General features: G+C 49.5%; 1 protein-coding gene, 1 non-coding gene and 1 pseudogene across 2 annotated transcripts; all 3 read left to right on the top strand.

Annotated features, from left to right (window-relative positions):
• Positions 1-10,922: 10,922 nt before the first annotated feature.
• Positions 10,923-12,275, top strand: LOC147000449 (vacuolar protein sorting-associated protein 52 homolog; annotated as a pseudogene).
• A 475-nt stretch (positions 12,276-12,750) lies between these two features.
• LOC147000447 (vacuolar protein sorting-associated protein 52 homolog) lies at positions 12,751-18,554 on the top strand. The gene is made up of 14 exons (XM_085832771.1): positions 12,751-12,870; positions 13,515-13,615; positions 13,718-13,850; positions 13,984-14,041; positions 14,595-14,728; positions 15,102-15,257; positions 15,540-15,658; positions 15,900-16,023; positions 16,204-16,299; positions 16,388-16,495; positions 16,657-16,722; positions 17,690-17,801; positions 18,093-18,211; positions 18,392-18,554. Exons 1-14 carry the CDS (start codon positions 12,814-12,816, stop codon positions 18,536-18,538), a joined length of 1,530 nt encoding a protein of 509 aa, XP_085688897.1. The 5' UTR covers positions 12,751-12,813; the 3' UTR covers positions 18,539-18,554.
• On the top strand, positions 13,159-13,269 carry LOC147000448 (U6 spliceosomal RNA). The gene has a single exon (XR_015046011.1). It is a non-coding gene; the product is annotated as a U6 spliceosomal RNA (small nuclear RNA).
• Positions 18,555-27,905: the final 9,351 nt, after the last annotated feature.

Here is a 27,905-nt window from a genome sequence, read left to right as displayed (position 1 = left end):
TTTGCGCTCTAAAAGGCGCAAGGTCACGGTGGAGTGCTTCATCAAAAAGAGTAGGGGAGTTCTTGAATCCTTGGGGCAACCTCGTCCAGGTTAGCTGGCCTGTATATCCTCCTTCTGGGTCCCTCCACTCAAAAGCGAATAGTGGCTGGCTATTAGGGTGTAATCGAAGGCAGAAAAAGGCATCTTTTAAGTCCAGGACAGTGTACCAAGTCCGCTCTGGCGGGAGGGAACTTAGTAGGTTGTAAGGATTTGGAACGGTAGGGTGAATATCCTGCACCCTCTTGTTAACTTCTCTTAAATCTTGCACTGGTCGATAATCATTAGTCCCAGGCTTTCGTACTGGCAGGAGAGGTGTGTTCCAAGGGGATTGGCAAGGCACTAGAATTCCTTGCTCTATCAGTCTCTGAATATGTGGCCGGATGCCTTCTTTAGCTTCCTTACTCATAGGGTATTGTCTGACCGAGACGGGGGAGGCATCGGCTTTTAACTCTACCACGACCGGTGGTACTTGTTTAGCTAATCCCATCCCTGCCTGCTCAGCCCAGACTCCAGAAAAAGCGGATAGCCATTCAGGGTCTGGCAATTGTTTGGGACCCTGCTCATGGAGGCGATACTCTTCTTCTAAATTTAAAACTAAACACGCTATAGGGGTCTCTCCCCAGGTAACTTCTGGTCCCTTTGAGGTGAACTGGACTTGAGCTTTAAGTTTGGTCAACAAGTCTCGTCCCAGAAGGGGCGCAGGGCACTCAGGAATCACAAGAAAAGAGTGAGTTACTTGATTTTTTCCTATTTCCAAAACTCTCTTAGTAGTCCAGGGGTAAAATTTACTGCCAGTAGCTCCTATTACCATAGTCTTCCTACTTCCTAATTGTCCTAACGGTTTAGTCAAGACTGAATGTTCTGCTCCTGTGTCTATTAAAAAATTAACAGGAGTCCCCTCCACAGAAAGTGTTACCCTAGGCTCAGGGAGGGGGTCCGAGCCCCGACTCCCCTAGTCTTCCTTCATAGTCAACACCTTGGGTCCTCTTGGCTTCCTTTTGGGGCAATTTCTGGCCCAATGTCCTTTCTCTTTACAGTATGCACACTGGTCTCTTTCAAGTGGAAGTTTCTGTTCTCCTGGAGGTCTTCTCGCCCTGTTGCACAGGTACCCTGACTGTTCTTTTTCTGCCCTTTTTTCACCTACTACTATGGCCAAAATCCTAGTTAAGTTTCTCTCTTGGCGGCGATCACGCCGATTTTCTCTCGCTTCGAGCTCTCTCTTTTCTCTCTCTTGCTTCTCTTCCTCTGTCTCTCTCTTGTGATACACTTTCTCAGCTTCTTTTACTAAGTCTTGTAAAGTATAATCTTGGAGCCCTTCTAGTCTCTGTAACCTTTTCTTGATATCAGAGGCGGACTGACCAATGAAAGCCATAGCCACGGCTGCTTTTTGACCCTCTGAAGAGGGATCAAACGGTGTATACCTCCTGTAAGCCTCCATTAGTCGTTCTAAGAAAACAGAGGGCGGCTCCACTGGACCCTGAAGGACCTCTCTTACCTTGGCCAAATTAGTAGGTCGCCGTGCGGCCCCTTTGAGCCCCGCCACTAGAGTCCGGTGGTAGACCGTGAGACGCTCCCTACCTTCCGCAGTGTTGTAGTCCCAATTAGGACGAGTCAAGGGGAAGGATTCATTTATAAGATTGGGGAGATTAGTGGGGGTCCCATCTTGTCCCAGGACATTCTTCCTGGCTTCCAGCAGGATCCTTTCTCTCTCCTCCGTGGTGAAGAGGACCTGCAAAAGTTGCTGGCAATCATCCCAAGTGGGTTGATGGGAGAACATAAGTGATTCAAGGAGCCCAATAAGCCCAGAGGGGTTTTCTGAGAAAGGAGAGTGGTTAGTTTTCCAATTATATAAATCAGAAGAGGAAAAAGGCCAGTACTGCAAAGGAATGAGATCATTAGGTCCTGGCGCTGGCCCTCCCACATGTGCTCTAAGTGGCAAAGCGACTGTTGAATCCGGCCCCCCTTCCTCCCCAGGGCTTCGGCCTCAGCGGCTCCTAGTCCCCCCCGCCGGTCCCTGAGCCCCTCTCGCTATTGGTCCCTGTGGCGGGGCGGCCGCAGGCGGCTGCTGGGGCAGGGGGTAAGGGGGAGGTTGGGAGTCCATCCAGAGGAGGTCGTCAACCTCTGGATAAATCTTGGGGGGTGCTGAGGGACTGGATTTTTCAGCTGCATCGGACTGGACAACCGCGACCGTCAGTTTCGAAGGATTTGGGATCCACGGCTTGACCCACGGAGGTGGGAACTGAACAAGATTCTGCCAGGTCACAATGTAGGGGATCTGATCAGGGTGACCTCCTTCTTCCTGGAAAACAATTTGCCTGACGGCGGCGATTAGTGACAAGTCAAAAGCACCTTCTGGTGGCCAGCCTACTCCAAATGTCGGCCACTCGGAGGTGCAGAAGGTCTGCCAAGGACCTTTTCTAACCTCCACCGACTGGTTGTGAGCTCTGACCCTCACCTCTCTCCAATGCTCCAGGGTTAGAGACAGGGGAGAGGAGGCAGATTGTCCCATTTCTAGAATAATAGCAGACACAACAAGAGCAGACACGAGACTGAGACAAAAAAGAAACCAAAAACAGCGGAGACTTCGCGTCGACCACAGGCAACTTACAGAATCAGATGGCCTCTCCAAGGCCGGCCGATTTAGACCTTCCACCAAAGTGATGGTCTCTTGGCCTTCAGAGGGGTCCACCAGGCGTCCCCGGTCCTCCCCTGTTCCTCCTGGGACGTCTCCCAGGGCGAGCGGACGGTGGACACCGGACACGTCTATCCCTATCCACCCCGCGCTCCCTCCCGGAGCGCGGTCTCAGGTGCTCGTACTGAGCACAGAGCGTCACGCAAAACCGAAACTGCGATCGCACCAGATACAGATTCAGATGGCCTCTCAAAGGCCTACAGATCGAGACCTTCCTGGCCTCCAGAAACAGAACACAGACACCAGACCAAGACAGAACAGAAAATCTTACCTTCAAGTGGGTCTAGGACTTCTGGGTGGTCGCGCAAATCCCGGACGAGCCCCCAAATGAAAGACCCCCGAAGGGAGACCCTCACTCAAGTCTCGGGACAGCCGCGAACCCAAGAAGACACTGAGACCGAACTCAGAATATAGGAAGGAAGATTTAATAAAGCAACAACAAGCAAGCACATGAACCAGAGCTCTGGGGGCGAAACTCATACACCAAGCATGGTGTAGAGGAGAATCGACCCCGACCCAAATTTTTCACAGGCTTATATAGGAAAAAGCCAAGGGGGGAGCAGGGTAGGAAAAGTACAAGTTTGCGTCACTAAGGGGTTTTGCCAAGGGTTTTTCCAAGGGGCTTTCCAAGGGGCTTTCCGTAACCAAGGGGTCGTGTCCTATATTTGGCAATGTACCCGATCTATTGGAACATTCTGAGGTTGTTCTCTTATCTCAAAAATGTTCTTGAGGTTGTTCCAGGAAGCCTTTATCTCAAAAATGTTCCTGGAACAGTCCTCAATTGGGAGGGGGTCAAACTCTGAGTTGAAGAGTTCAGGAATGTACTCTGGGGTGAAGAGTTCAGGAGTGTTCCGGGAACAATCTCCAGATGGGAGGGGTAGGACTCTGGGGTGAAGAGTTCAGGTGGTCAGTAATTTTCCTCTTTCACTACCTCGTCTGAAGAGGATGTCGGGAGAAAATACCCTATCTGGGGTTGGTGAGTGGACAACTAGCGCCCCACTCAAATGTTCCTCCTCCCAGCACTGAGGAAGGCCTGGTTGGCAGAGGTGGGAGACACTTAGCCAGGGAGACCTGGGGCAGGCCCACACATGCCTGCAAGGTAGGAAGCCATGTCTATGAAGTACATAGTTACACAGAGGCAGGGAGGGAGAGGGGGAAACCCGAGAAGTATTGGAGTGAGAGAGGGAGCCAGGCAGCAATCCAGACAGAAGCCTGTGAGCAGGAGTGTTCATTCTCTGCTTAAAGGGTCCTTCCCCCCATGTCTCTCCAGGCTTCCTTCCTTCTCTACCTCAAATCTCCTGGGGCAACGCCCACTGGGTTGCTCCACCTGTGCATCCCGGGCTCAAAATTAAGGGAATGGGGGCCCTCAGGAGGTAGAGCTCTGAGAGTTCAGAGCTAGCGTGGTCTGTGTAGTAGAGTCTAGGCAGCCAGGGCAACATAGAGTAACCCTATCTAAAAAACAAAACAAAACAAATCAAGGGGCCGGAGAGATGGCTCAGCAGTTAAGAGCACTGACTGCTCTTCTAGAGGTCATGAGTACAATTCCCTGCAACTGCAACAAGAGATGGTAGCTCATAGCCATCTGTAATGGGATACAATACCCTCTTCTGGTGTGTCTGAAGACAGCTACAGTGTACTCACATAAAATAAATCTTTTAAAAAGAAGATGGGGGGGGGTCCAGGAGGGATGCTGCAGAATGGGGCTTCATGGAGGGGTGAGAGAGCATTTTGACCTCTGTGGGGCCTTGGTGGCACTTTGCCAGGTCATCTGCTATATTCATGGGGACTGTGGGTGGGCTGTAACTGACAGTACCAGGGATCACACAGGAAAACACAGGAGAGGCCATCCAGCCTGCAGCATCTTGAGGCCCTGGCACTGCCGAATGTAAGGGGGTAGGGATACTGGACAGGATGGGTGTGCAGTGGGAGGGAGAGGGGTTGTTCATTTTGCTGAAAGCCTCTCCAGGCAACCCTAGACTTGTCTGGGATTGCAGACTGAGGTGGCGACTGGTTCTCACAGCCCCATTCCCTGTCATTTCTGACACCAGCAGTGGTGAGAATCTTTCCCTTCAAGCTTCCTGGCTTTGTCCTCTCAGTGGCCAGACAAACTTTACCTTGGAGACATTACCCTGCCCATTCCGCAGGCTAGCGGGATCTGCCATTGGGTTTGTGCAGAATAAGCACTGGACTCCTCCTGCCCTCCCAAAGGACCCCCATCCTCTCACTTCACTACTTCCCTTTTCTTCAGGTGTTTACTTTTGGATCAGGTTTAATTAGTCCAGGCCAGCTTGGAATTCATCACATAGACCAGGTTGGTTTCAGTGGCAATCCTTCTGGCTCTGCCAATCAGAGCTGGGGATTACAGGAATTTGTTACAATGGCTGGCTCCTCCCTCTCATTTGTATTTTTTAAGAGGGGGAGGGAGTCACAGAGGAGGTAACCTCTGGTATGAACTTCTATTTACAGCCCGGATCTCCTGTGAGTTTGAAGCTTTCCTTCCCAATTAAAAGTGGTCTTTAAAGAAAATTAAATTCAAGGTCCATGACTCACTCGGCTTGCTAGTTAGGAGGGCTTTTTGGGCCAAGGGCAAAGAACAAAGGCTGTTGCTGTTAAGTCATTCCACGAACTGGCTAGCCATAAAGATAGGAGAGAGGCATACAAGGACATCCAGACTATTTCAGCTGTTACCTCGCTCTACACGTGTAATTTGCTGATGTTTAAACTGTCCAGTTGTGTGTAACCGTGCCAATTCTTCCCCTGACCCCATCTTTTTTGTATATAAACCCCTAGCTTCTGACCCTCTTGACCGAATCCTCTGTCTCCTGTGTGAGACATGTGTTGGTCTGGAGCTCTGTCATTAAACTACCTCGTGTGTTTACATCAAGACGGTCTCTCGTGATACCTTGGGTGTGCATGCCATCTTGGGACTTGAGTGGGGGTCTTCCCACTGTGGTCTTTCAGTTTTTGTTTGTTGGTTGGTTTTTTTTGTTGTTGTTGTTGTTGTTGTTGCTGTTGTTGTTGTTTTGGTTTTTCGAGACAGGGTTTCTCTGTATAGCCCTGGCTGTCGTGGAACTATCTTTGTAGACCAGGCTGGCCTCAAACTCAGAATCCACTTGCCTCTGCCTCCCAAGTGCTATGACTAAAGGCATGTGCCACCACCGCCTGGCGGGGGTTTTATTTTTATGTTTATTTTTTTATTTTTAAGATTTATATATTTTTATGTGAGTGTACTGTGGCTGTCTACAGACACACCAGAAGAAGGCATCGGTTCCCATTACAGATGGTTATGAGCCATAATGTGGTTGCTGGGATTTGAACTCAGCAGTCAGTTAAGAGCAGTCAGTGCTCTCAACTGCTGAGCCATCTCTCCAGCCCTTGGTTGTTGTTTTTAAAGGCAGGGTCTCACTACGTGGTCTTGCCTGGCCTGGAACTCACTCTGTAGACCAGGCTGCCCTCAAACTTACAGAGATCCACCTGCCTCCACCTCCCGAGCACAGGGATTAAAAGTGTGCATCCACTCACCCAGCTTATTATTTTAATTCTGCGTGTTTGGTTGTTTTGCCTGCACCAGTCAGTGTACCACGTGTTCCTGGAGACTGCAGAGGTCAGAAAAGGGCACCCAACACCCTGGCACTGGAGTTACAGATGGTGGCAAGCTACCTTGTGGATGCTAGGAATCAAATGGGTCCTCTGCATGAGAGGCCAGTTCTCTTAGCTGCTGGGCCATCTCTATAGCCCCCTCCCACTGAGAGACACAAACAGAGAACTGCAGGTTTGAAAGAAGAAATAAGCAAATTTGTTGTTGGGAGGAGGGCGGGGAGGGGGTCTTGTCCACCCTGCCTATTAACAGCAGGGTGGGAAGCTAGGGTCCATAGAAAAGAGAGTAGTGGGCACAGGGCCCGTGCTGTCTAATATAGACTAATTCAATATAGATACTTTGTATAAAAGCCATTTGTCCTCCATTGTCCTCTTGCTGTCTGGCTGGGGTCTTTGGGAGATGAAGCTGGCAGGCTGAGCTGGGACACAGAGACACCTTGTGGTCCCCATATTCCGGCTGTCCCCTTGTGATGCCATTTTGGGTCCTTTGTGGGGGCATAGCAGATCTCTAAGGGCCTGGGCACCTTCCAGAACTTCTCCTTCACAAACTCCAAGGTCAGTGAGCTGTTCAGTGTCTAGGGAGGGGGAGAGAGAGAGCAAGGAGAGGGAAGTTAAAAGAGGAAAGAGAAAAGAGGAAAAGGGGGCATGGAGAGGAAGGAATAAAAAATCCTGAAAACCAGAGGGGTTGTGGCCCAACAGGAGCCCCCAGAGGGACAGAGCAGAGGCTGAGACGGGTCACCACCCTGGCTCTCTGTTACCATCAGCAGATGCTCACCATGAATGCCCCACCCCCAGGAGCGATGTAGATGGTATACTGCTTTTCGCTGACACCTTCCAGGCTGGGAAGTATGTTAAGTGGTGCACCAGACACGTGGGTAAACACTATGTGAGCTGGCGATTTTAGCTTCTTGAACTCCCTCAGGGAAGTTATAATAGCCAGAAGATGGAAAGAACCCAGATGTCCCTCAACAGAGAAATGGATACAGAAAATGTGGTACATTTACACAATGGAGTACTACTCAGCTATTAAAAACAATGAATTTATGAAATTCTTGTTCAAATGGATGTATCTGGAGGATATCATCCTTAGTGAGTGTCTTAGTCAGGGTTTCTATTCCTGCACAAACATCATGACCAAGAAGCAAGTTGGGGAGGAAAGAGTTTATTCAGCTTACACTTCCATACTGCTGTTTATCACCAAGGAAGTCAGGACTGGAACTCAAACAGGTCAGGAAGCAGGAGCTGATGCAAAGGCCATGAAGCAATGTTCTTTACTGGCTTGCTTCTCCTGGCTTGCTCAGCTTGCTCTCTTATAGAACTCAAGATTACCAGCCCAGAGATGGTCCCACCCACAAGAGACCTTTCCCCCTTGATCATTAATTGAGAAAATGTCTTTCAGTTGTATTTCATGGAGGCATTTCCTCAACTGAAGCTCCTTTCTCTGTGATAACTCCAGCTGTGTCAAGTTGACACAAAACTAGCCAGTACAATTGACCCCTTGTCAACTTGACACACAAACACATCACTAGTAAGCCTCAACCCTTACATTCTTATTCATCCCCAACATCTAAATAACTTTAAATGTCCCACAGTCTTTACATATTCTTAAAATTACAATCTCTTTAAAATATCCATCTCTTTTAAAATCCAAAATCTTTTTACAATTAAAAGTCTCTTAACTGTGGGCTCCACTAATATAGTTTCTTCAATCAAGAGGGAAAATATCAGGGCACAGTCACAATCAAAAGCAAAAATCAATCTCCAACCATCCAATGTCTGGGATCCAACTCAATGATCTTCTGGGCTCCTCCAAGGGCTTGAGTCACTTTTCCAGCCATGGCCTTTGTAGCACACACATCATCCTCTAGGCTCCAGATGCCTGTACTCCACTGTTGCTGCTGCTCTTGGTGGCCATCTCATTGTACTGGCATCTCCAAAACACTGCATGACCCCTTCAGTCCTGGGCCGTCAATTGCAACTGAGGCTGCACCTTCACCAATGGCCTTCCATGGCCTCTCACAGTGCTGAGCCTCAGCTGCTCTGTGTGACCCATTCATGCCTTCAAAACCAGTACCACCTGGGTGACCCTTACACATTACCAAGTCCCACTGCAGCAGGAGTATAACCTTGGCTATCTCTGGAACACAGCCTCTTTGTAGTTTCAGAAAACACTTCCCAGAAGATGTCACCTCAACAATGCTGGTCTCTTCTTAATCACTGCTAATTTCTTAGCTCCAGCTAACCACCATCAATAGTCCCAGTAATGCAAAGTTTTTGCTTTAGTAGTTCTGGTATCTTGTTAATCACAGCTGATTCTTCAGCCCCAGCTAACCAGAACTACAGAATCTTCACAATCAAAACAGCAATGGCCCCCACAAAGAGTCTTTAATTTTCCCTCTGAAATTTCACAAGCCAGACCTCCATCTGCTGCACTGTTCTCAACATTATCTTCCAAGCTCCTACACAACATCTGACAGAGCTCTTAACAACGAATGGATCTTCAAACCTAAAGTTCCAAAGTCCTTCCACAGTCCTCCCCAAAACATGGTCAGGTTGTCACAGGAATACCCCATTATGCTGGTACCAAGTGGTCTTAGTCAGGGTTTCTATTCCTGCACAAACATCATGACCAAGAAGCAAGTTGGGAAGGAAAGAGTTTATTCAGCTTACAATTCCATACTGCTGTTTATCACCAAGGAAGTCAGGACTGGAACTCAAACAGGTCAGGAAGCAGGAGCTGATGCAGAGGCCTTCAAGGAATGTTCTTTACTGGCTTGCTTCTCCTGGCTTGCTCAGCTTGCTCTCTTATAGAACTCAAGATTACCAGCCCAGAGATGATCCCACCGACAAGGGGCCTTTCCCCATTGATCACTAATTGAGAAAATGTCTTTCAGTTGTATCTCATGGAGGCATTTCCTCAACTGAAGCTCCTTTCTCTGTGATAACTCCAGCTGTGTCAAGTTGACACCAAACTAGCCAGTACAGTGAGGTAACCCAATCACAAAAGAAGTCATTAGATATGCACTCACTGAGAAGTGGATATTAGCCCAGAAACTTAGAATACCCAAGATACAATTTGCAAAACACAAGAAAATCAAGAAGAGGGAAGACCAATGTGTGGATACTTAATTCCTCCTTAGAATAGGGTACAAAATACCCATGAAAGGAGTTACAGAGACAAAGTTTGGAGCTAAGACGAAGGATGGACTATCCAGAGACTACCCCAGCCGGGATCCATCCCATAATCAGCTACCAAACCCAGACACTATTGCATATGCCAACAAGGTTTTGCTGAAAGGACCCTGATATAGCTGTCTCGTGTGAGGCTATGCCAGTGCCTGGAAAATACAGAAGTGCATGCTCACAATCATCTGTAAGATGGACCACAAGCACCCAAGGAGCTGAAGGGTTCTGCAACCCTATATGTGGAACAACAATATAAACTAACCAGTACCCTCAGAGCTGGTGTCTCTAGCTGCATATGTAGCACAAGATGGCCTAGTCGGCCGTCACTGGGAAGAGAGGCCCCTTGGTATTGCAAACTTTATAAGCCCCAGTACAGGGGAATGCCAGGGCCAAGAAGTGGGAGTGGGTGGGTAGGAGAGCAGGGCATGGGGAGGGGATAGGGTACTTTTGGGATAGCATTTGAAATGAATATAAAGAAAATATCTTTCAGGGATCACCTGGGATAGCTGGAGAATGAGGTCCTAAATTCAAAGGCAAGTTTGACTAATCCTAGTTTTTTCTCATTTGAACAACTCCAGCAACTCCATGAATTGCCTGATTTTCTCAGTAGCCCAAGAATGTAGATTTGAATGCATCAGAACCTTTGACCCACTTACTATGGCACCCCTGCCAAAAGCACCCCTCACCTCACTTGGAGGATTAAGGATATCCGGTTATGTTTTGTTTCCAACGTCTCTTTTTGTATCCCACATTCATTACCCTGTCCCTCTTCAGCAGGGAGGTTCTGCACTCCAAGAGCCCCTACAACTTGGAGAGTTGGATATCACCTCTGATGAATTCATCCTGGATGAAGTGGATGGTAAGTGCTGACATGGGGTGGGGGCAAAGGAGACCCCTTTATTCTTTAGGAATATATTACATGACCCCAGTAGATGACCCTCTATGGTTTCTTTTCTTTTTTGTGTTTTTTTGTGTGTTTTTATTTTTAATTTTTTTTTTTTTTTGGATTTTTTTCAAGACAGGGTTTCTCTGTAGCCCTGGCTGTCCTGGAACTCACTCTGTAGACCAGGCTGGCCTCGAACTCAGAAATCTGCCTGTCTCTGCCTCCCAAGTGCTGAGATTAAAGGCGTGCACCACCACCACCCGCCTGGCTTTTTTCTTAATGTACATATAAAGTTTAATCCATGAGTTGAGAAGGCTTAATTTCTAATTTAGGCTTAGTAAGAAATGAACAGTACGAGTCGAATAGTCACAGCAATACACTGTAATAAAATCGCAGCTTCACTTTTTGCTCTGTGGGACTATTATTAAGTAAGAATACAGCCTGGTTGAACATACATACGCAGACAGCTAAGACTGAGTGACTGAGAGGCAGCCACAGCACATACCATAGATTAACAGAGCAAATATGTTTCAGATCCAAGGCCCGGTGAGAGGTTCTCTAGCTCCTCAAAATGCCACACATTTTAGATCTTACAAGCCACTCTTTGGAAATCCCCAATTAATATTTTCCATCTGTGGTTGAGTAGACCATGAGGAGCATAAACAGCAGGAAGTCCCACCGGGCAAAGCAGCTGTGCCTATAACTGGAGAGGGTGGGGGCTGGGAGGGAAGGGGAGATTGGTGTGGTGTGCGTGTGCCCAGTGTGGGCAGAGGGAGGTGTGGCAGGGGACACTAAATGTAGCCTTGTTTCCAGTTCACATCCAGGCAAATCTGGAGGACGAGTTAGTGAAGGAGGCTCTCTAAATGGTGAGGCTCTCCACTGCGTTGATCTCCCCACCCTCCCTTCCTCTTGGGGTCCCCTCAGCTTTGTGGCTGCCCTCTAGCCAGTCACCGAGTCTGTTCTGGTTGTCCTTTCCTCCAGGGTGTGGATCTTAGACACTATTCAAAGCAGGTGGAGCTGGAGCTGCAGGGGATTGAGAGGAAGTCAATCAGGGACTGTATCCTCCAGCCTCACATGCGCAGGGAAAGATGGCTGCCTTTGGCATGGGCTCTTGGGGGCCTGTGATGCAGGTAGTCCTCATGGGGATGTCGTCACTCTCAGGCTTCTGTCACTTTGGGGGGGGACCTGGGGGCAGGTACTGCAGATCGGCAGAGCTCTATGTTCAGGGTGAAGCCCTTGACTTTTGTGGGTCAGATATCCAAGAGAGTGAAAACATAGCATCTCTACACAATCAGATCACGGCCTGTGACGCTGTCCTGGAGGTGGGTGGCCCTCACCTGTAGCCCCATATCTGACCTAATTGCCGCCACCGCCTCCTCTTCCTCCTCCTCCTTCCCCCTCCTCCTCCTCCTCTTCCTCTTCCTCTTCCTCTTCCTCTTCCTCTTCCTCTTCCTCTTCCTCTTCCTCTTCCTCTTCCTCTTCCTCTTCTTCTTCTTCTTCTTCTTCTTCTTCTTCTTCTTCTTCTTCTTCTTCTTCTTCTTCTTATCAGTATTTTTTGTCCCCCTTGGACAAGTGATGATCTCCCATCCTCCTGGGTTGCTGGGTACCAGGGATTTGCACAGAGACTTGGATGGCACACCTGTCCCCGTTCCCCGTCAATCTGGAGTCATGCCCACAATGTTTCCTGCCCTCCCCACAGCGCATGGAACAGATGCTGGGAGCTTTTCAGAGCGATCTCAGCATCATCAGCTCTGAGATCCGAACCCTGCAGGAGCAGTCGGGGGCCATGAACATCGACTTCGTAACCGACAGGCAGTTCGGGGGAAACTTGGGGAACTTGTGGATGGGCTGGTGGTGCCCTCTGCTCTGGTCACATGAGTCACCGGTCTGAAAGGTAGTAATGTCCAAAGCAGGTGGTTGGGCTGGGTTACCTACACAGTTTACAACATAGATCTCCAGACTGGGGTTGTCTGGTACCATCTAGAAACCAGGTGTGCCGGCTCATGCCCGTAATCACATGCTTGGGAGGCTGAGACAGGAGGATGGCTGCAAGTAGACTAGCCTGGGCTATAGAGTGAGATCTTGTAATGGATGGATTAAGAACTTCGAACCCTGCTTTAGCAGCCATTTGATAGGGCACAGGTTAGGAGTGCTCCAAGGCTACATGAGGAGGTGTGGCTCAGGAGATGAAAACTTTGTACATATTATCTTGAAGGCATGAGACCACAGAGAAAGGCAGAAATGACATGTGAGGGGTGAGGGTGCTCTCTCAGGGCTGTGGGGTACCCCATTTAACCACGCCAATCCTCCCGTGCTCCTCAGAGCAATTCTGGAAGCTCCAGTGACTGAGCCCAGGTTCCTGGAGCAGCTACAGGAGCTGGATGCCAAGGCAGCCGCGGTCAGAGAGCAGGAGGCCATGGGCACCGCTGCCTGTGCTGACGTCAGAGGCGTACTCGACCGGCTCCGGGTCAAGGTGGGGAGTGGTCTGCTCAGAATCAGCTTCCCAGGAGCTTCACACTGCTTCCTGCTGGGCAGTGCGTGGTTGGCCCTCCAGATCCCCTGAAAATCTAAAGAAGGTTGACATGTGGCTCAGTTGGCAGAGCGGTTGCTTAGCATGCATGCAGCCCCAGGTTCCGTCCCCAGTGCCATATACTTTGGCATGATGGCACAAGTCTGTTGTCCTAGCACTCGGGAGGTGAAAGAAGAAGCGGGAGTTTGGGGCCAGCTACAGATACATGAGACCCTGCCTCAAAAACAAGCAGTGCTCGCCTTGGCAGCATAGATACTAAAATTAGAACAAGACAGAGAAGATTAGCATGGTCCCTGTGCAAGTAAGAGATGACACGCAAATTATGAAGCCTTTAATATTTACAAAATGAAACAATCTGGAAAAATAAGGCCAGGTGTGGTGGTGCAGGATTTTAACCCCAGCACTCAGGAGGCAGAGGCAGGCAGACCTCTGTGAGTCCCGGGCCAGCAAGGGCTGCACAGAGAGACCCTGTTTCCATAACCAGAACACAACCGAAGCATTTGTTCCCTTTGCTTCATCTTCACCCCGTTCCTGCCGTGCAGTAAAAGCCCACCCTGCCTCATGGCCCGTGTGTTCCCCACGCCTAGGCAGTGACGAAGATCCGGGAGTTCATTCTCCAGAAGATCTACTCCTTCAGAAAGCCCATGACCAACTACCAGATCCCCCAGGCGGCCCTGCTGAAGTACAGGTGGGCGCAGGGTGGGCGCAGGGTAGGCGCGGGTGGCCTGTGAGCCTCTCAACAGTGCAGCGTGGGCATCCAGGGAGTCTGACTTGCCCTGGTCCTTCCAAGGTTTTTCTATCAGTTCCTGCTGGGCAATGAGCGGGCTACAGCCAAGGAGATCAGGGATGAGTATGTAGAGACACTGAGCAAGATCTACCTGTCCTACTATCGATCCTACCTGGGGCGGCTCATGAAAGTGCAGGTGAGCCAGGCTGGAGACATGGAGGAGGAGGGGGAGGAGGAGGGGGAGGAGGGGGAGGGGGAGGAGGGGGAGGGATGGAGTCCCCACCTGCTGCTGGTGGGGAGTGATGGTTCAGCTCTGTTATTTTCTCTAGTACGAGGAAGTTGCTGAGAAAGATGACCTAATGGGTGTTGAAGACACAGCAAAGAAAGATATCCTGGAGAGGAGAGCCTCATGGGGTGGGCTCATGGCTGGGACCATGGTGTGGACATCTGGCTCCAGCCTGCAGGCTGTGTTTCTTTTCTTTTCTTTTCTTTTTTTAAAGATTTATTTGCTTTATGTATATGAGTACCCCGTAGCTGTCCTCAGACACACCATTAGATCTCATTACACATGTTTGTGAGCAATCATATGGTTGCTGGGAATTGAACTCCGGGCCTTTGGAAGAGCAGTCAGTGTTCTTAATCCCTAAGCCATCTCTCCAGCCCAGGGCTGTGTTTCTTACACATTCTGTGGTTCTCAACCTTTGAGGACATGAAATCGAGAGCTTTTTCTCTAAGAAGCACTCGCCGCTCTGACAGATTTTCACATTTATTTCTGAGGGTTTGTAAAACCTTGACGGCCATTAAGGGTGTCAGGCCAAGCAAGGCTCAGGTTCTGGAAAGGGCTGTCCGGGCCATATTTAGTTTCCTGGGACTCGGGTCTTGGCTTGTTGGGCCTGGTGCAGTCGGTCTCATTGGTTTCCCTGACTCCAATGCTGTTCACGCTTCTTCTCGAAGCCATCCCTCCGAAGCAGGAACACCATCTTTACTCTGGGCACCCGTGGTGCTGTCATCTCACCAGCCGAGCTAGAGGCCCCCATCCTGGTGCCCCATACTGCCCAGCGTGGAGAGCAGAGGGTATGGTGAGGCAACCCCTCCATGGCCAGGATCAGTTCCCTGAGTGTTAGTTTGGTGTGTGGGGGGGGGGGGGCGGTGTCCCTGGCCTGCTGTGATGCGTGAAGTTAGGAGCCATGGACTTAGAGGTGGGCAGAGGGAGACTGGCTGAGGCGTGACTGTTGGAGGCAACAGCTGAAGTGAATGTGGGGGCAGCAGTCAGTGGGGAGGGCTTTTCTTGTGACCTGTGCCCTATCTTCAGTGACTGTTCAGGGTGCTCCTCCCTGCCTGGAGGTTGGGTGTGTGGTCTTGTGAGCTCTGATTACTAAACTGTGCTGAGTCTCCACATCCACGGGGTCAGTGCGAGACCCATCCACGTCTCTCTCTGTCTCGGTAGTATCCCTTCGAAGCGCTCTTCCGCAGCCAGCACTATGCCCTCCTTGACAATTCTTGCCGTGAATATCTTTTCATCTGTGAATTTTTCATCGTGTCTGGCCCGGCTGCACATGACCTGTTCCACGCCGTCATGGGCCGCACGCTCTCCATGACACTGGTGAGCTCCCAAATTCTGGGCCTTTGTACAGGCAGACAGCAACTCCTGGAGAATGAGTGTTCTCTAAACCTTGGCCCTGGAGCTCCCATCCCAAGCTCAGCCCCAGCTTCTGCTGTGGGGAACTTACATAAGTGTGGCTCGTGAGCAGGTCAGGCCGCTTGAGGTGCCTGTGGACAGGGAAGAAGCTGGTCTCCCTGGCCAGTGCCTTGTCCCCAAAGAAATGTACATCTGTTTGCCTACAGCCACTCGAACAACAAGGTAACATTGATTTGTCTGCCACAGAAACACCTGGAGTCCTACCTGGCTGACTGCTACGACGCCATTGCTGTATTTCTCTGTATCCACATTGTTCTCCGGTTCCGCAACATTGCAGCGAAGAGGGACGTCCCTGCCCTGGACAGGTCACTGAGCTCTGGTCCTTGGTGTCCTGATGCGGTCAGCTTTTTATGTTACGCAAACAACTCCATCCTGACTCTGGGCTCTGCCTCACCTGATGCCCTTCACCCTTATTCCCATTCCTGTGTTCCAGGGGCAGCATTGGCATCGGGCACACCCACTCACCGTCACCCTGAAGGGTGCTGTGCTCCCCTGGGCAGACTGCACCCCCAGCCAGCTGACCTTTGACTCTGATTAAGCCTGCAGGTACTGGGAGCAGGCGCTTGCCTTGCTGTGGCCTCGGTTTGAGCTGATCCTGGAGATGAATGTCCAGAGTGTCCGCAGCACTGACCCCCAGCGCCTTGGGGGATTGGACACTCGGCCCCACTATGTAAGGGAGAGTGAGGGTAACAAGGGGGTCTGTGGTCACACTGAGTGGTGGGTTGGGTACTGCCGAAGGAATCAACTTAGGCAGACAACTTCTGTCCTGACTGGGGACAGAACTTGCAGGGGCATCTGAGGGTTGTGTCTGCCAGTCAGGCAGGTGTGAGCCTTCCCTTCTTGCTCCCAGATCACACGCCGCTATGCTGAGTTCTCCTCTGCACTTGTCAGCATCAACCAGACGATCCCCAATGAACGCACGCTGCAGCTGCTGGGACAGCTCCAGGTGGGGCTAGGCAGGACAGACTTGCCAGCAGAGGGACTGGACCTGTGTCCTTGCTTTTTAACCTGCTGCTTTCATTTGGCTTGTGCAGGTGGAGGTGGAGAATTTTGTCCTCCGAGTGGCTGCAGAGTTCTCCTCCAGGAAGGAACAGCTTGTGTTTCTGATCAACAACTATGACATGATGCTCGGGGTGCTGATGGTAACGCTGCTCTTCCCACGGGGGTCCCTACAGCTTGTGAGCAATGCCTGAGCTCAGTGCTTTACCCCCTGGATCCTGGCAGTGTCCTCAGGGTGGAATGAAGGGGAAGTGATGGCGACAGTGAAGGTTCCCAAGCTCCTGACTCGTCTTGTCTTCCTTAGGAGCGGGCTGCTGATGACAGCAAAGAGGTGGAGAGTTTCCAGCAGCTGCTCAATGCTCGGACACAGGTAGGGCCTGGGTGTGGCAGGAAGACCATGATGCTGTTGGACTGACCTCCGTGTGCAGTCATGAGTACAACCCACTGCCTTGTTGCTAGTCTGTTTCATTTAACTTTTTCAAGGGACTAATAGCTTAGAAGCAAAATAGAACTATACCAATTTATGTATGCATGTCTGTGTACTATAGCTACATGTATGTATGCATGTGTGTGCATGTGTACTATAGCCCTGTGTGTATGTGTGTGTGCACTATAGCCCTGTGTGTACGTGTGTGTGTGCACTATAGCCTGTGTGTATGTTTGTGTGTGTGTCCATGTACTATAGCCCTGTGTGTATGTGTGTGTGTGTGTGCACTATAACCTTGTGTGTATGTGTGTGCATGCACTATAGCCCTGTGTGTATGTGTGTGCATCCACTATAGCCCTGTGTGTATGTGTGTGCATCCACTATAGCCCTGTGTGTATGTGTGTGTGTGCACTATAGCCCTGTGTGTATGTGTGTGTGTGTGCACTATAGCCCTGTGTGTATGTGTGTGTGTGCACTATAGCCCTGTGTGTATGTGTGTGTGTGCACTATAACCTTGTGTGTATGTGTGTGTATGCACTATAACCCTGTGTGTATGTTCATTCTGCTTTGCAGGGAACTGTTTGTGTGTGTGCTCATGTAAGCTCACACAGGCACATCTGAAGCTCATGGAGGTCAGAGGTCACAACTTCTAAGAGTGGGCTCTTTTCTTCCTTCTTCCACCTTGTGTTCTGGGGACCAGTGGCAAGCACTGTTCCCTGATGAGCCAGCTTATTGGTTCTTGGTTCTGGAGAAAACCCTTGGGGACATCCCCTGCACCTTGTGACATCACCACCTAAGGTGGAAAGCTCACAGAGGCTGCTGTCTGGCAGGTCATTAGACATCCCTGTGCCGAATGGGGGTCCTTTGCTCCCAGGAGTCTGACCCTGTGTGTGCTTGCACTTCTCTCTAGGAGTTCATTGAGGAGCTGCTGTCTCCCCCCTTCGGGGGTCTGGTGGCATTCGTGAAGGAGGCTGAAGCCTTGATTGAACGTGGGCAGGCTGAGCGGCTCCGAGGGGAGGAAGGTATATGATGTTGTCCTGGTGCAGTGGGTAGTGGGAAATAGGGAAAATGAGCGGGGGGCCGGGGAGGGCCGGGGGGGGGGGCTTCAGGGGGTGGTTGAGAATTGGGAGTCACAGGGGAGGTAACGCAGCAGTGAAGATTTGGCTGGAGAATACCAAGAAAGCTAGGCTTGATGATGAGCACACATGTGCCTCGGCAGGCCTTGCTGGGTCATCAGCCCTGGTTGCTCTGTGCCTGGTGGATGGTCACCAGGCCTGGTTGCTCTCTGACACACCTTTTCCTCTGGCGGTCAGCCCGAGTCACTCAGCTGATCCGTGGCTTTGGTAGTTCCTGGAAGGCGTCAGTGGAGTCCCTGAGTCAGGATGTAATGCGAAGTTTTACCAACTTCCGAAATGGAACCAGCATCATTCAGGTGACTGGCCACTCCCAGCCCTTTGCCTGTGTCCCATGGTTGTCTGTTTCCTCACTCTTTCCCCTGGGCTCCGCATCACACAAATGCCTTGAAGGCCAACAAGCATCAGTGCCCGAGATTCTGGTGAAGCTCTGACAGCTCCAGTCACCATGAGTCTGACCCCGACTCTCCTCTGTGCAGGGGGCACTGACCCAGCTGATCCAACTCTACCATCGCTTCCACCGGGTGCTGTCCCAGCCCCAGCTCCGCGCACTCCCGGCCAGGGCTGAGCTCATCAACATCCATCATCTCATGGTAGAGCTGAAGAAACACAAGCCGAACTTCTGATTCAGACCCTCTCCCCCCCCCCCAGGACCCTAAACTCCAGTGGACTCTGTGTGTCACACACTGTCACCTGGGATCCCTTTCCCATCCCTTTTATCTCTATGGCTCCCACATTCCCCTCTCAGCCTCCATTGCCAGGACTCTGCCTCAACAGAGTGCACCCAAGGCCACTCCCTGCTTCTGAGTGAGGTGACCTTCATTTCCAGTCTGGACAGCTCCTCTGCTGTTCACTCACAGCCTGTGAGCTTCCACCACCCCAGGCTCTGACTGACCCTCAGCTCTTAGGACAGAGAGGTGCAGGCCACCCTGTAGCTGATCTGTGGGCTCTGCTGGAACAGTGACATCACCTCGTGGTGGGTCTCACTCTGTGGCAATAATAAGTACTTACAGTGCTGGGACTGTGTCCTCTCCTTTGTCCCTGAGCCTTTGAATTCTCCAGCATGTCTTTATTGTAGACCTAGTCAGTTCCTGGTGGGCATCAGGAAGAGGGTGGGATAGTACCCCGAGGTCTATTGCTGCTTCTGGCCCAGGGGTGGCATAGATGCTCAGGAGGGGACTGTAGCTCTCCAGGAGGGTGGCACGTGTCCCAAGGCCTGGGAATGTGGTAGCTTTGGGTGCTGTCCTGAGGGCTACCATGGGAATAATCCACACAGACTCTGAGGTTGTCTGTGTCAGCCCCTAAGTGGCTGTCACAGCTCCTTTGAGGATGGAGGGCCTGTAACACTTGCAGCCATGCATTGAGGCAGGGGTGGACCTGTCTCCAGAACAGATTCTGTCATTTTCATGTGACTCAGACCCTTCCCGCTGCCCTCTGCCCCACCTCTGTAAGGAGTTTGCAGACTCCAGAGCAGTGGTTCTCAACCTTCCTAATACTGTGATGCTTTAACACAGTTCCTTGTGCTGACCCCAACCTTAAAGTTATTTTCATTGTTACTTCATAACTGTGATTTTGCTACTGTTAAGAATACTAGCCGGGCGTGGTGGCGCACGCCTTTAATCCCAGCACTCGGGAGGCAGAGGCAGGCGGATTTCTGAGTTCGAGGCCAGCCTGGTCTACAAAGTGAGTTCCAGGACAGCCAGGGCTACACAGAGAAACCCTGTCTCGAAAAACCAAAAAAAAAAAAAAAAAAAAAAATACTAGCCGGGCATGGTGGCACATGCCTTTAATCCCAGCACTTGGGAGGCAGAGGCAGGTGGATTTCTGAGTTCGAGGCCAGCCTGGTCTACAAAGTGAGTTTCAGGACAGTCAGGGCTACACAGAGAAACCCTGTCCTGAAACCCTGTCCTGAAAAAACCAAAAAAAAAAAAAAAAAAGAATACTAATATAGGAACTGATGAGATGGCTCAGTGGGTAAGAGCACCGTCTACTTTTCCAAAGTTCCTGAGTTCAAATCCCAGCAACCACATGGTGGCTCACAACCATCCTTAACAAGATCTGACTCCCTCTTCTGGAGTGTCTGAAGACAGAGACAGTGTACTTACATATATAAATCTTGTTTTTTTTTTTTTCAAAAGTAAGAATACTAATATAGCCGGGCGTGGTTGCACACGCCTTTAATCCCAGCACTTGGGAGGCAGAGGCAGGCAGATTTCTGAGTTCGAGGCCAGCCTGGTCTACAAAAAGAGTTCTAGCACAGCTAGGGCTATACAGAGAAACCCTGTCTTGAAAAAAAAAAAAAAAAGAAGAATACTAATAAATATCTGTGTTTTCTGATGGACTTAAGCAACCCCTGTGAAAGGGTTGTTTGGCCCCCCAAAGGGGTCATGGCCCACAGGTTCTAGAGTACATCCTTGACCAGTTTGTTTGTATTTTGAGACAGGGTTTCTCTGTGAAGCCCTGGCTGTCCAGGAACTCACTCTGTAGGCCAGGCTGGTCTGGAACTTAGAGATCCACCTGCCTCTGCCTCCCAAGTGCTGGGATTAAAGGTGTGTGCTGCAACAGCCTGGCAACCTTGACCAAGTCTTAAAAGCTAGGCTGGTTTGCAGACCTGTAACCCTTGCAAATTGGGGGCCTCAGGCACTGGATGGAAAGCCTGCTTCAGTTACAGATTAAGTTCAAGGCCAGCCTGGACCAAGTCTTAAAAGTAAAGCTGGGATACAGCTCAGTGGCAGGAAGCCATCCCTAGGTCTCATCTACAGGGTGGGTGAAATTCCAGGTGAAAGACGCTGTCAAGGAAAAAAGAGTAATTTGAGGTTATTTCCTTTACCCCATTCACTTCCCAGGGCCTTGGCTGGGGCGCTTAAGTTCACCCAGACCCCACCCCGGGCATCCATGCTCCTTTCTCACTTATTACAACTTTCTCACCTACTCCACCACCCCCTTCCAGGTGTCAGTCCTGGGGATCCCAGTCTTCTGGTTTTACCTTATAGCCCCAGTTGTTCTGGAACTTGCTATGTGGTTGAAGAATGCAGAGATCCGCCATCCCGAGGGCTGGGATTGAAGACATTCCCAGAGAAGCCCAGGACCCTTTCTTTGGGTGGTCACATCAAGCTCAGCTGGTGTGTAGTTCAGTGAGGACAAGGTCAACAGGCAGGAAGCCCTGGGGTAAATCCTGGGCAACAGCAACCACAAAAGGAAAACAACTAATGCTGTGCTGTGGCGGGCTGTGCAGGGATATCCGGTTTCTTAGTGTGGCCCTTCCTCAGTGTGACCCGGACAGCTTCACGGGCTTGTGAAGCTGGACAGAAGTTCCTGGACTCTGCAGTCTGGAGGGACATTTGACATAGAGCCCAGTCCATCCCTAAGATTCTTGGGAGCTGCGATGCGGCTCACAGCCGCCAGGGGGCAGCAGGACACAGGAGTAGGAGCAGCTCCAGTTCCTGATCATCTAAGTGGCTGTCAGCTTTGAATGCTGGGGAAGGCAGGGAGTTGTGGTCGCCTATGCCTTCTTCATACTGAAGCAGCCAGGGATTTTCCTTTCAGCCCCCAATCCTCTGTTTTGTGGTTTTCACGGGTCCTTATGAACACAGCTTCTGAGTGAGATTACACCTCGGGCTCCTCGCCTGATTGTTACTCAACACCACACTCTCCAGTCACAGTGAAATAGACACACAAAGACAAACACACACACAACACACACAATACGGCATACTGAGGTCATGCAGGAGGGTCAAGAATTAAAGATCAGCCGGGCGTGGTGGCGCATGCCTTTAATCCCAGCACTCAGGAGGCAGAGGCAGGCGGATTTCTGAGTTCGAGGCCAGCCTGGTCTACAAAGTGAGTGCCAGGACAGCCAGGGCTACACAGAGAAACCCTGTCTCGAAAAACCAAAAAAAAAAAAAAAAAAAAGAATTACAGATCAAGACTGGAGAAAAGACTCAGAGTTTGAGAGCATTAACTGCTCTTCCATAGGTCCTGAGTTGAATTCTCAGAAATCACGGGGTGGCTCACATCCATCTATAGTAATATCTACCGTTATCTTCTGGTGGACAGGCACATATACAGGCAGAGCACTGTACATAATAAATCTTTAAAAAATAAAATAAAATAAAGAATTCAAGGCCCACCTGAGCTACAACAAGGCAATCAACACAAACAGCATAAATGAACAAACACACAGACTCCATAGACCAAGTAGCATCAGGGTCCACTCTGTAGGGGGAGTTGTGTCGATGTCTCCCTTCCCTGCTGAATTCCTAAGATCAGTGTGTACATCTAGTGCAGGGGACCCTACAGTCCTGCACTAAGTTTTAGAGGTGTTCCTACATGCTGTAGTGACCCCCCAATACTGCGCAGGGATCTCTTTACAGAAATCTTATTTCCCTTCATTTCTTTTTCATTCTTTTAAAAAAATATATTTATGTATATGGGTGTTTTGCCTCCATGTATGTCTATGCACCATAAGCAGGGAGTTCACCAGGCGGCCAGAAGAGGGCACCCTATCCCCTCTGAGACTGGACTTAGAAGTGGATGAGAGCTGGGACCTGAACCCAGGTCCTCTGGAACAGCAGTAAGCATTCTTCACCTCGGAACAGTCTCTGCAGCTCCATAATTTTACTCGGAAGTGACACCATGTTGGGTTTTTTTGCCTTGATTGTTTGATTCTTTTCTCTGCAGCCACAGGGCCTAATTTAGACCTGAGCCTCCTAACTACCTTGCAGAGAAGGTTTGAACAGGAGAAGCCCTGGGTTCCTCAGGGTCACAGAGTCCACGAGAAGGAGCTTCCCAATCTGTCCCCACAGTGCTCAGTCTACAAAAACGTCTGATGTCCTCCAGCACCAATGCAACATTGCTAACATAACACACATGAAACATTCTGATTGCCCTGTGTAGGTTTATATTTTCCCCAAACCTAGTTTAATAAGCTTACTTAAATGTTTTAACCTTCCAGGGATCCATCCCATAATCAGCTTCCAAACGCTGACACCATTGCATACACTAGCAAGATTTTGCTGAAAGGACCCAGATATAGCTGTCTCTTGTGAGACAATGCCGGGGCCTAGCAAACACAGAAGTGGATGCTCACAGTCAGCTATTGAATGGATCACAGGGCCCCCAATGGAGGAGCTAGAGAAAGTACCCAAGGAGCTAAAGGGATCTGCAACCCTATAGGTGGAACAACATTATGAACTAACCAGTACCCCAGAGCTCTTGACTCTAGCTGCATATGTATCAAAAGATGGCCTAGTCAGCCATCACTGGAAAGAGAGGCCCATTGGACATGCAAACTTTTTATGCCCCAGTACAGGGGAACTCCAGGGCCAAAATGTGGGAGTGGGTGGGTAGGGGAGTGGGGGTGGGGAGTGTATTGGGGACTTTTTGGATAGCATTGGAAATGTAAATGAGGAAAATACCTATTTAAAAAAATGTTTCTTATGGAAGGTAAAAAAAAAAAAAAGTTTTAACCTCTCTTCTAGCTCACTACCAACCAAAGTAAATAGAAAGGAAATGTTAATAGGATAAAGGAGGGTGTGGACCTGTTTAGAAACAGCTCTTTGGGCAGAGTCCAGTCTGTCTTGTCGGGATATCAACAGTTGAGTACCCCAGTCAGCAATCTAAGTTTAAGAAGCAAGTTTGAAGTTGTACCAATCGGCCTGAGTCTGCAGAAGCAGGAAGGAGCTGCCGGAACACCATCAGAAGTTTTTTGGTTCATTTCTCTCTACAAAGCTATGACAAATGATCAGCAAAGAAGGCAAGGCTAACCAATGCCACAGCATCGTCTGTGAAGACCAACATCAGCAAAGCCCAACGAAGACCAGCAAAGAGTGGCACGGTGAACCAATTCCACACAGTGTCATCTGTGGTCTGTTGGGTTATATTCACACCCTATCCAAACATCATGTGTTCTCTCAAGAGGGCATCTCTCAAGCTCTATCTAAACATCACATGCCCCTTTTCCAGGTAGCTTCCAGAAAAGCACCACAAGTCTGCTTCAGTAAAAACATCCTGTCATAAGACAGTTTCCAGAAAAACATGAAACAACTGAGTCCCCAAAAAACCAAACATTTCCTCTTCAGGCCTGGTTCATTTAGATTTAGGTCCTCAGATGAGAGGGCTGTGTTCCAAAAGTGCTTCTTGTACACCACCCATCTCTATTTTTTAACAGATGGTCTCTAATTTTATCTTTATCTTAAAGCTTTAGTAAGGGCCTTTGCAATGACAGAGAGATGTCTGCTGAGTGGTTTTCAAACATAGAGAATGTGACTCAGTGACTTGAGTGTCCACCTTGTATACGGCAGGTCCCGGGTTCAATTTCTCATTACCTCCAAAAACAGGGTTGTGGCACCAATTAGGGATGGTGCGGTGACTCAGGTAGAGGTGCTTGCCACTGAGTCTGACCACCTGAGTTCAGTCCCCCAGAACCCACGTGGAGAGAGAACTGGGTACCCAAGGTTGTCTTCTGACTCCCGCTGCCCCCAACACACACCACAGGTTTCGGACACAGGTAAGTCTGGAGGAAAACTGGACACTATTTTTACATACTTGTCCTTACACATAGGTGTCCACATACATATGTGTTTTCATGTCCTTCAATATGAAACCATCATGGTTCCTTTTTTATTTTATTACATTGATTTAATAATTATGTGTAGGGATATGCATGTCGTGATGGCTATGTGATGCTGAGAGGATAACTTACAGGACTCAGGTCTCACCACTCACCATGTGGCTTCCATGGATCAAACTCAGAGAGCCAAACTTGGTGGCAAGTACCTTTATTCTCTGGGCCATCTTTATGGTCCCCTTGGAGACCATTAGGTTTGAACATTTCCTTTGGAAAGTCCCTTCATTCTTGGATTTGGCACATACAAGAGATGCCCACCATGACATTAGAAAAAGCATTTCCTGGCCAGATAGGTACCAGCATTGCCTTGGGTAACTCTGGAGAACCAAGCCTTCTTGCCCAGGTCATACCTGTGGCAGTGCCAGCCAGCTGCCACCTGTGAGAGGTCAAATCTTTTAAATTCAGATTCCATTTTAGAGAATTTGAACTCAGGCAAACTAACAGCCTGGTACCTAGAATTAGTTTCCCAGTTACCTCCCAACAAAATCAGAGTCTAGCTCCAGTCTCTAGGTGAACCCCCAAGAAAAGCTGTGACTACAGGTTACTCCCCCCAAAAGACCTGCGTCTCCAGGTTACAAGCCCATCCTCAGTCTAACGGCCACCAATACACTGGGAAGCAAAAATTAAGTTTAAGATATGACTCTGAACACCAACCAATTATGTTACAGGCCACAGTAGCTCTCCAATGAGATGCTTGCACACTCACCACCCCCCACTTGCTGCTTATTATAAAGCCTTGCTCTGATAGATATTTGGGATGCTTCATCACAAAAACTGTCCTGCATGACAATGTACAATGGCCTGAGGTAGCTCATATTAAAAATGCCCTACTGTGATTACATCAGATAGGCTGCTGTCTGGATTTTGGGATTCGCTAACATTTTCCTGGTACTAAACCTGAGAGATCCTATATTTGCCCTGAGAGCTTGGGTGTCACTGTCTGTGTTAGTTACTGTGGTCCTTTGAATATGATAACCCCCATATTCTTGGTCACTTGAAAACGTAGTCCCCAGTTGGTACTGTTTTGGGAAGCTTAGGTGGTGTGTCCTTACTGGAGGATTTATGTCACTGGGGGCATGGTTGGAGGTGTGAGCTCTCAGCTGTTCCTGCTGCCGTGCCTGGTGTTTGCTGTTGTGATGTTGATGGCCTCTTAACTCTTTGGGACCGTAATCCCAAGATAAGCCTTCTAGAAGTTTCCTTGGACTTGATGCTTTATCACAGCAACAGGAAAGTAACCAATACAGCTCCCTTTTCCATCACTGTGCCTTAATATCTGACAAGACACAGCGTAGGGAGAAGGGACATATCCTGGCTTATTGTAGCCCCTAAGGCTAAATCCGTCAAAGTTCAGGCAGGCCTCTCCTTCCTGCTCCAGTCTAGGGGCCACCTCAGTAAAGCATCCCACAGGAGCTGTAAAAATGGGGGCTGCGGGCTGGTGAGATGGCTCAGTGGGTAAGAGCACCCGACTGCTCTTCCGAAGGTCCAGAGTTCAAATCCCAGCAACCACATGGTGGCTCACAACCATCCGTAACGAGATCTGGCGCCCTCTTCTGGAGTGTCTGAAGACAGCTACAGTGTACTTACATATAATAAATAAATCAATCTTTAAAAAAAAAAAAAATGGGGGCTGCTATTCTGCAGGCCTCACAGGAGCTGTCCATGGTGGCGACCCTTTCTTTCCAGCTTCAGCCTGCAGCCTTGGTGAAACACTGCAGGAGCTGTCCACAGTGCTAACACCTCTCCTGTCCCCAGCAACCCCACAGAAATGGCACTTCAGCAAAAGCCAGCTGCATGTGGGAAAGACTTCCCACTCTAACCCATGGGATCCATGCCAAAGTAAATGTGGTGAAAAAAAGCTAGCAATCCCTGAGAAGAAAAATCCCATGACATGGCACAGCCTGCCAAGGGTGGATGGGAGGAGCTAGACTTCTTTTATAAGTAATCGGACCTTTGACAGATCTCTCTCTCTCTCTCTCTCTCTCTCTCTCTCTCTCTCTCTCTCTCTCTCTCTTTTTCTCTCTCTCTCTCAGCTTGGAAGAGGCTCTATGGGAGGAGCTCTGGGTAAGTGATGGGCATTTCCTCTTTGGCTTTGCAGGAACAACAGAGAAGCATCTGGTAGGACACAGGGAAAACAGAAATCTAGGAAGGAGAGCTAAGGAGCCCTCTAGGGTTTGGAGAAGCTGAAGAGAAAGGCAGAGTAGCCTGAAAGATAGAAAGAGATCTCTAAAGAGCTGGCAGTTTAGGTGTAGAATTGGGCTTGCAATAGGTGTCTTCTATATAGTTAGGAAAATAAAGTTTCCTCGCTGAGCTGGCAGGTTTGTGTGTCAGTTTATGCCTCCTGTGTCCTATTGGTATAAATATTACATAATTTAAATGGTTACAGGCCTATGAGCAGAACACGTGATATTTGGAGGGAGTATAATAGGACACAATGGACAGTGATGGAGGGCTTGCATAGCTGGCTTTGCAATGCTACCTTGGTCTCAAGTCTTCATCTTCCTTGATCTTCACTTTGTTGAGAGTCATAGCAGAGAACTTCTTCTGGTCATTCCTGCTGACTGGTGCAGATTTGGTGGAGGCCTGGCAGTTTCTGCTGGGTCCTGACACAGCCGATGATTTGGGTTTGCAATCCTGACACTGCAGACCTGGACTGCTGGTATCCTGACGATTGGAGATTGAAATTGCCCCAAGGAACTACAGCAAACAGCTGAACCTCCTGGCTTCTGCATCGAGCTGCCATTGCTGATTCCTGTGAACTGAACCGCTGATGTCCTGACAGTGCAGACTGGAGTTGCTCTGAAGAACCATTTCTAAACAGGTGCACTTCCCCCGTCTTCATGTCCTTTCCTTTTCTCTACTTCTGGTGGGTGGTGGGCGATAAAGGAGGTTAAGCATTTAAGAACCCTTATTAAAAATGGGTTTAAAAAACTAAGCCAATTATCTCATCTGTAGATGTGCTCCTGAGAGTTCTACAAAAAATCACATCCTACACCTGGGACCCCTGGAAGAGAAGCTGGAGAGAAGGAGAAGCAGAAACCACCAGAGTAGCAGGGACAGGGAGAGCCCAGGGGAGCTTCAACACGGCATCATTAGTAGCTACAACAAATGTGTGGGAGGAAATGGATGAGTTGTCTTGTGCACCCAGCACATTAAAGGATCTCTAGTTGCGTCTCTGATGTTTAGCCCTGGGGGCTCATAATCCTGGGGACAGGGCAAGGCTCAGGCCTTCCCTGTGTCCTTGTGATCACAGACTCTCAGCATGCGCCTCATAGTGATGGAGAGATCAGAACACAGAGGTGACACAGCCTAGGAATGACCTTATCACAGATCAGAACGGACTGAGCACACCTGGGCACAGCCATGTT

Source organism: Mus caroli, unplaced genomic scaffold (assembly GCF_978045245.1).
Source record: "Mus caroli unplaced genomic scaffold, Mus_caroli_1 scaffold_18, whole genome shotgun sequence".
NCBI classification, from domain to species: Eukaryota; Metazoa; Chordata; class Mammalia; order Rodentia; family Muridae; genus Mus; species Mus caroli.
The sequence above is the reverse complement of the archived record's forward strand: the minus strand, read 5'-3'. Positions and strand labels throughout refer to the sequence as shown.

Bases quoted from the DNA above. Each gene is read 5' to 3' on its own strand.
- LOC147000447 (XM_085832771.1), top strand. From the start codon at position 12,814: ATGGGCACCGCTGCCTGTGCTGACGTCAGAGGCGTACTCGACCGGCTC. The intron at 16,723-17,689 runs GTAGGGCCTGGG...ACTTCTCTCTAG, and splicing joins TGCTCAATGCTCGGACACAG to GAGTTCATTGAGGAGCTGCT. The intron at 17,802-18,092 runs GTATATGATGTT...TCTGGCGGTCAG, and splicing joins GCGGCTCCGAGGGGAGGAAG to CCCGAGTCACTCAGCTGATC.